This window comes from Pinus tabuliformis, chromosome 6, assembly GCF_031772625.1.
Source record: "Pinus tabuliformis cultivar Carrire ecotype Pingquan chromosome 6, CPIR1, whole genome shotgun sequence".
In the NCBI taxonomy this organism is placed as follows: Eukaryota; Viridiplantae; Streptophyta; class Pinopsida; order Pinales; family Pinaceae; genus Pinus; species Pinus tabuliformis.
Window position 1 is genome coordinate 1,081,940,957 of NC_142292.1, and position 8,657 is coordinate 1,081,949,613.

An 8,657-nucleotide genomic window follows, 5' to 3' on the forward strand; every position below is an offset into this window, starting at 1 on the left:
TAAAATTGAGGCTTAATAAACTTTCATGTTTTACCAATGTAAATCATGTTAAAAAGAATTGAATCAAATGACATAAAAATTGCCTATGGGCTAAATTTTTAATTCAAACAGATTCAATAAAACTTTATGATAAAACTTATTAATTCATAACTCCTGTGGGTAGGTTATGAAATTTTATCCTAATTAATCACATAAATATAATAAAGATTCTTGTGGGATAAAATTCATTATATTCAGTGTAAATCATGCTAAAAAAGAATTGAATCAAATGACATAAAAATTGCCTGTGGGCTAAATTTTTAATTCAAACAGATTCAATAAAACTTTATGATAAAACTTATTAATTCATAACTCCTGTGGGTAGGTTATGAAATTTTATCCTAATTAATTACATAAATATAATAAAGATTCCTGTGGGATAAAATTTATTATATTCAGTGTAATTAATTACAATTTAATGTCTAAATAATCTTTATGTGATCTTATCAAACAAAATATATAATTTCATTTAATTAAAGATGCTGTGGCTATTCTCTAATTAATTAAAATTATATGGATCACTAGACATTATTTTGCTGCATAAACAAAACTTAACCAGAGAGAAAAATAATGTTTACTGAAAGGAGTAAGTCAAATGACATTTTAATAAACTCCATATAACTGTAATATTTTTCCAGCAAAATCAAAATTAAGGTTAAAACAGTCAGCATTACCGAAAATGACTACTTTGATTGTTCAATTTATAAACTTAACCCGGAGATTGACTGAAGCAGCATTGATCTACTTTGCACTTGCATAGCAAATGTAGTTCGAAGGCCAGCTGGCTTGACTTCAGGCTCCGTCCTTAAGTTTATAAAACAACAAAAATTGACCAGCAAACAAGCTATTTTGCTCACAAGATAAATCAAATTAAAATCAAATTTACATTCCTTAGTCTAATTGTCCCATAATTTATTTAAGACTAATTCTTAAATTAATTACAAAATGGGCTCTAAACAATTTGAAAACAAAACTGCAAATTTGAAATATTATTTATATATATTTATATAAAATTTCATGTGAGCCTCCAGCCCTTATAGAAAAGAAAGATTGAAAGATACTTTTACATTTAAAACACTAAGCATAATATTGGAATCAATCTTTAATTACATGGAAATAGTGTTCTACTATATGGTACTATGAATGAAAAAACCTTCGTGGCTAATTTTAGGTATTGCGTGTGGTCAACACCAAGCAAGTAACATACTCCATTTTATTACAACTTAATGAGTAGGTTCAAAATCAAAATATGGTCTGCCACAATTCCTTTATGACCTGCTTAATAATGTGCTTCAAACAATATTACAATACTTCCATATGTTTCTCTCACATTATATATTGCGTATATATTGTATACGGTCTATAAAACTTGTTATGGGTATAGCATAATTTTTAATCATAGTCATTTAGTTTGTAATGTTCTTCAAGAAAATTTGAGAACATCTATTTATATGAAAACAAACCCTTATTTCTTGGACTATACCTAATCATTATTATGTTAAGGAGAGTTCATTTACGGTCTATGAAGCTGCTATTAATTCTCATAAATGACACGCTCAACCATGATAGAAGTCAGTGTAATTGTTGTATTTTATAAAAATATAAATAAACCCAAATTAAATCGTAGAGTATTGAATCGATAAAGAACCTACTTGATGTTCACAGGTTTGCAGTCAAGTAATTATAGTGGTATAGAATTTATCTACCATACTTTTGATTCCAATTGGCTGACAACATATATATATTCCACTAAAAAACCATATATATAAAATTATAATTTACTTTACAAGGTCCAAGCAATTACAGACATTGTAACGATGATAACAATAGTATTATAATTGGTTTAATATATTTATACGACAATTGCAACAGGTTAAGTTATTACTAAAAGTTGATGTTCAGCGATTTGATTAGCAAACAAGTTGTTCAATCATTTCTCACCGCTGTTCATTGCATGAAGACGTTTCATTTCCTCAGCCACATGAAGAAACATGTAATAGATGCAAAAACGAATGTGAACAGAAAACGTTACCAAAAATATTATTCAACAAATAAAGGATCGGCCATCGATTGCAGGGCGCCCTCCATGTAAAGGAAACCAAGTAGAGCAACATAGCTATTAATTTAAAAAATTATTACGGTAACGGTAAACCTATTGAGTGTGCTGAAATCTCATCCCCAATGCCGATATAAGACGAAGAATATGACATTGGCATAAAATCTGAACCGTCTATTCAATCAAATGCTTTACGGAAATTCATGAATTATTACTAAGAAAACCGCAGAGGGCATATGAAACCCAATAATGTGATTATCATTATAAACTCGAAAGGAAACTGTTACAGTTACCATTTTGTCCATCAAAGATTAGATGTAAATAAGTGCGAACTATGATAATTTCAAGATTGAAAACATTGTCTATTGGATCTAGCAAACATATGCACCAAGCAGGCGAGAGAATACCATCATCGCATGATACAAAACGAAGCAGAAGCAAAAACAAATCATGAACATGCTTATATGGGAATTTGAGAAGCTTTGTTCTGACATGCATATTTTGTCTCCTTAAAGACCCCATCAACAGAAAGATCCAATATGGATCTTACTGATATGAAGAAAGCTCCAGAGTTCGGGAATGTTATTCAAAAGCAAAAACTCAAAAATAAAACACAAAGACAGGCATTGAAACAGTACTTTTAGATGCTGGAAAATTGTTTCGACGCAAATTTCATTTGCCGATTGGTAAAATCTCTTTACGCATTTGGCCAAACATGCATATGCACATAATACACAATGCAGTATTTTTACAGTAAGCTTTATTTTCCTTGAGAGATCAAATGCATGCATATAAACACAATCAAATGCGTATGTCAGAACTAAGGTGCTATGGCCAACTACAGCAAGGCAGAGTTAAAAGGGCTCTGATACCAAATATTAGAAAATTCTACAATTTTCAACAACGATTCTGCATGCGGAATAAACTCTAAGAATCATTAAATCTTAATGCCCAGGGATACGAGTTACCTCCAGCCATTGGTGATGTTTTGATGAAGGCCACAGTCCACTTGCTTGCTTCTTCTTCAGCACTCCAGCTTCAATCCAAGCAAAAGAAAAAGAACACAATAATTCTGAAAGCACTTCCAAGCTCTGCTATCTCAGCTAGATGGTGTAAAACTGAAGGGGTTTGAGCAGGGTTGCAGGAATCGCCCCCCCCCCGGAGGATCCAAACCCGGAACCGCGGATCGGAGCGAACCGTCCCGGAATCCAATTTGGAAGCGCGATTCGGAGGAGGAGGTGGCGCGGTTCCGGAATTTAAATGCGATTCCTGCCTTTTGGGTTGCGGCCACCCCGGAACCGCGGATCGGAGGGCGGTTCGGGCACGGGGTGGCGCCACGCTTCCGGCCCGGAACCGCACGCCACCCGCACGCCACCCAGGCGATTCCGGAAGCAACCCCGCGGCCTCCTTTTTTTTAATTTATTTTTTTTAATTTGTTTTAATATGTGACTTAACTAGCATGAGGGGGTGGGTTAGGTTAGTTTAGGGTGAGTCTAGGGTGACTTTAGAAAAGAATAAAGCCCCCATTCTCTTCTCATTTTCTCACTTTGAGTTTATGAGAGTTGGAGAAGAGAAGAGAGGAGAGGAGAAGAGAAGAGAGGAAAGGAGAGGAGAAGAGAGGAGAGCTTGGAGGAGTGAAGAAGGAGGAGCTAGGAGAAGGAGGAGGAGCTTGGAGCAAGAGCTTGGAGGACTTCATCTACAAGAGCTAAAGAGGTAAGTTCAAACCCCAAACTCCCTTGTTTTTTTGAAAAAAAAATTGTATTTTTCTCCTCCCTCTCCTACTCTTTCCCATTGTTTCTACTTGCTCCTTTATTTACAGGTTGTCCACCACCTATATCCATATTCCAAGATGGTGTTCTTTTGGCTTCTATGTATCATTCCACTCTTGGTTTTAATGATGGCAAGGGTGAGGAATAGAGGGGAAGAGGAAGGGGATGAACTTGGTCCTAATAGTAGTGACCCAATGTATGATGAGGAGGAAGGGTTTGAAGAGGAAGGGGATGAACTTGAAGAGGACACTGAAGCACAAGATGGGAAAGGTACATCAAATCCCTTGTGGAACTATGTGACCAAACTTGAAGGGGGAAAGGGTGGTGGATCTTACAAATGGATGTGCCCTCATGATTGTCATGGAGGAAAACCATATACGGGTTCATATACCCGTCTGAGGAGGCATTTTTGTGGGGTGCTAGAGAGTGATGAAAAAAAGGGTTCTGTGGGGGTAGCCATTTGCCCAAAAATTTCAAGTGAACAAAGACAAAAATACATCAAAATAGAGATGGCTGCACAACAAAAAAACAAGAAACAAAAAACTCATTCAGAATCAAGTGCAACCTCTAAATTTGGTAGTTGCCCATCTCCTTATGGTACTTCTGCAACCTCTGGAGGTAGAAAAACAATAGGGGATTTCCTTAATGTTACTGGGAGGGATGATGTGGATGGAAAGGTAGTCCGTTTTCTTTGTGCTTGCGGTGTACCATTCAATGTGCTTCGATCTCCCTATTGGCATGACATGGTAAAGGCCATCAATGAAGCCCCAAAAGGATACAAGGCCCCCAACTATGAGAAAGCTAGAACAGTGTTATTAGAAAGAGAAAAAGCTAAGGTTCAAAGAGCTTTGACACGTTTTACACATGAGTGGGTGGATTATGGGGTATCCATTGTATCAGATGGGTGGACAAATATTAGAAACCAACATTTGATAAATGTTCTTGGTGTTTCTTCTAAGGGTGCAGTATTTATTGCATGTCATGACTCCTCCTCCATCAGTGCAACTGCACAAAACATTGCAGATCTCCTATTGAAATCAATCAAAGATGTTGGTCCGAATAATGTGGTTCAAGTGATCACAGATAATGCAGCAAATTGTAAGGCAGCAGGAAAAATTATTGAGCGTACTCATCCACACATCTTTTGGTCTGGGTGCCCGGTTCACACATTGAACCTTTTGATGCATGATATTGTGAAACACAAAGAATGTGGGTGGATTGCTGAGGTTTACAGGAAAGGGAAGCAGCTCATTAAATTCATCACAGGGCATACAAGGGTAAACTACTTCTATGGCACTTACTCCAAGTTGCAATTGCTTAAAATTGCAAAGACAAGATTTGCTAGTTATTACCTCACCTTTAGGCGGCTAGTGAAGGTGAGACAAGCTTTAACTAATCTGGTGTGTGCTGAAACATGGGATGAAATTAACCAGTGTACAGATGGTGCTACTGCTAATGTAGTCAAGGACACTGTTCTTGACACTTACTTTTGGTCACAGGTTAAATATGTTTTGCAATTCACCAAACCAATTTATTACATGATCAAGTTTGCAGATTCAGATCGACCAGTAATTGGGGAGGTGTATGAGCAAATGGATAGCATGTTGGGGCAGATTAAAGACATTGTTGAGCCTAGAGATACCACCTTGTACAATTATATTCGTGAAGAGGTGGAAAAGCGATGGGATATGCTAAATGTTCCATTGCATGCATTAGCATATGTTTTGACACCTAGGTACTATCATCCATCATGGCTTTCAAAACCAGCACCTGGGGGGGGAAGCAGGAAAAAACCACACCAAGATAAAGAGGTTCACGAAAAATATATGGCTGCATTGAGTAGATTAATCCCTGATAATGAGGAGGCTGCATTGGTACGGAGACAGGTGAGCAACTATACGCTCAACACTGGTCCATTTGGGAGCATGCATTCAATTGAAGATCGAGAGCATTTTTCTGCTCTTGAGTGGTGGAACATGCATGGAGGGCCTACTCCACTTCTACAGAGTTTGGCATTGCGGGTGCTATCACAGGTGGTAAACACTTCTTCTGCAGAGAGGTGTTGGAGCTCTTATTCTTTCATCCACAGTGTTAAAAGGAACAGGTTGAGTTTAGACCGGGCAGAGAGCTTGGTTTATGTTCATTACAACTTGCGATTGTTGTCCCATTACTGTGAAGATGCAAAGTCTAATAAAGACTTGTTGACTTGGGACAAGCATCCAGAGGAGCCCAATTTGGAGGATGGAGTGTTGCAACTAGAGCAATTAGAGGATGCTCTTATCCAGGTATGTCCATTGTGGTATGAATTTTCCAATTTTCCCTTATAAAGCATTTCTCTAATTCATGTTTTTAATTTTTTTGTTAACTAGTGTTTTTTTTTTTTTGCATGAATTTTTTGAGCGATTCTAGGATGATGATGACCGTGTTGATATGCCACCACCCCCACCCCCATCTGGTCCTAGGTTCCATGGTTCAACACCAACAGCAGGGGGTTCTTCTTCATCAGTTCCAGTGCCACGACTTACACAGGGACCATCTTCTTCATTGCCACCACGTGGAGGCACGCCATCACGTTCTATTCGTGGTGGAAGGAGGAGAGATTAGTAGATATATTCACAATCTACTTCTTTTTGTCATAGTCTATAGATTACTCATTAGACTTGTAGACTTGTGAATTTGAATTTTGAACCTTTTTGGCTTGGCGGTGACCAAGTGACATATTTTGTAAACATTATTATTTGAATTTTGGACATGACAAATGTTGACAGTTGCTCACTTGCTAGATAAATCATAATATGCTCTATGTTTTATGTTTTATAATATGCTTAAATGTTTTATGTTTTATAATATGCTTAAAAATTTGATGTATGTTTGTAATAGCTAGAATATAGATGATTGTTGTACATACTAGTAACTACAATGGAATCATGGATGCCATATCTATCTTGATTTATGCAAAAATATGCATGTTTTCATGTCTTCTACAATTAATTTGGTATTTGGGATGTTTGTTTTGAGTATAAATGCAAAAAAATATATAAATATATATATATATATATAGCAGACGCTTCCGCGGACGCTTCGCTCCCTAGATTTTTGGAAAATGACGCTTCCGCGCTTCGCGCTTCCGCTTCGCTCCCGCTTCGTGCAACATTGGGTTTGAGATATGAGCTTGGGGACCAAACAGATGACCATATAGCTAAGCTTCCATCAAGCTTCTAATAGCTATGTGTTAGATGTCTACAAATCAAGGTAGAGAACTCGAATCAAAGTGATGGACCACTTTAGTAGCTCCTAATAATAAATTTAGTAATTGCAGTTTCTTTTCTTAACTTAAGGAAACCACTGCAGTTGGTTTCCATAAGTTAAGGAAAGACTCCAATTCCTTAATTGTAAGCAGCAATTGTGCAAAACTTAATGGAGCTAACATGTATTTGCCACGGTGTTCAAGTTACAAACGCTGAATCAATTGTGGAGGCTGTGGTTATTCTATAATATGTTAGAGTATACAGATAGATTAAATATCACGTAAATTTATTTATGTATTTCTGTAGGGTTGTGGTCTATTGTTGTATATGCTTTACTATTGCTGCAGCCTTGTAAGCGAGCGCACAGTGGTGACATTCAAGAGTTTTTGTTCACTGATATATCTATATGTAGGCTTCCATGATACTGGTTTTTGTTGACTGATATATCTAGCTTCCATGATAATGCCACCGAAGTTCAGCTGAGGATTCTAAAAACTCAACATGGTATCATTCAAGCTTAAACAACAAAAAGCCTCTAAGGAATCAAACATGATACTCGTTTCTGATTTTCTGGTTTTGTATCAATTATGGTATCATTTTTATTTACGTAAATATTTTCGACTGTGAATTCCTGGTTTTTAGATAATGGTTTATGTACAAATCAAAGATCAAATGTATTATGCAAGTGTCGGAATTAAACAAAAACGTTAATGTATAATTGCTGGAATTAAACAAAAACGTGAATTTATAATTTGCAAATTCTTGTTAAAAGAGTTTAGGTAGGTAAATAATTTGTTTCTCCACTGGAGTGATGGAAGTTTTTAGAGATAATAATTTATAATTCTATAAGAATAAAACATTAATAGTTCTATTTAATCTATTATAGATAATAATAATAATTAGAAATTACCATTTTTTAATATTGTATCCTCAATGCGAACAGAGTGAATGCAAACGAGGTTTTGTAAAGTAGTTTATTTCTAGGTCAAATCCATATGTTGTGTATGCATTCTAGAGAATTTGCTTTATAATTGGGTGAACTTGGAGCATACTTGTCCGAATAGACTTTTCTTGAAACTATGTAAGTCTCACTGTATCCTTCTCAATGCGAACAGAGTGAATGAAATCTTGAACCTATGTAAGTCTCATTGTATCATTCTCAATGCTAACAGAGTGAATGCAAACCATTATAACGGTGGAAGTAAGGTTTTGTAAAGTAGTTTAATTAATTTTATATTTATTTGTTATTGTATATGATGTTTAAAGATTACTATTTTTAATAATTTTCATATTAATTATTATTATTTTTGAAATAAATATATTAATTTACAAATAATCAATATAAATATATAAATTTCATTAATTAATTATATCTTTTATCATTTAAAATTCTTTTAAATAAAGATATTCATAAGATAATTTTCTTACATTTTAAATTTTTTATATATGTCAATTATCAATATTACAGTTCTCAATATTTATATATCTCAATTATCATAACTGACACTTCTCAATCTCACATTTGGGTTCTTCTATGGCTAATAT

The 8,657-nt window shown here is 35.4% G+C and overlaps 1 protein-coding gene across 1 annotated transcript; it reads left to right on the top strand.

Moving 5' to 3' along the window:
• Window positions 1-3,544: 3,544 nt before the first annotated feature.
• LOC149262667 (uncharacterized) lies at window positions 3,545-6,576 on the top strand. The gene is made up of 2 exons (XM_089386012.1): window positions 3,545-6,149; window positions 6,274-6,576. Exons 1-2 carry the CDS (start codon window positions 3,945-3,947, stop codon window positions 6,466-6,468), a joined length of 2,400 nt encoding a protein of 799 aa, XP_089242138.1. The 5' UTR covers window positions 3,545-3,944; the 3' UTR covers window positions 6,469-6,576.
• Window positions 6,577-8,657: the final 2,081 nt, after the last annotated feature.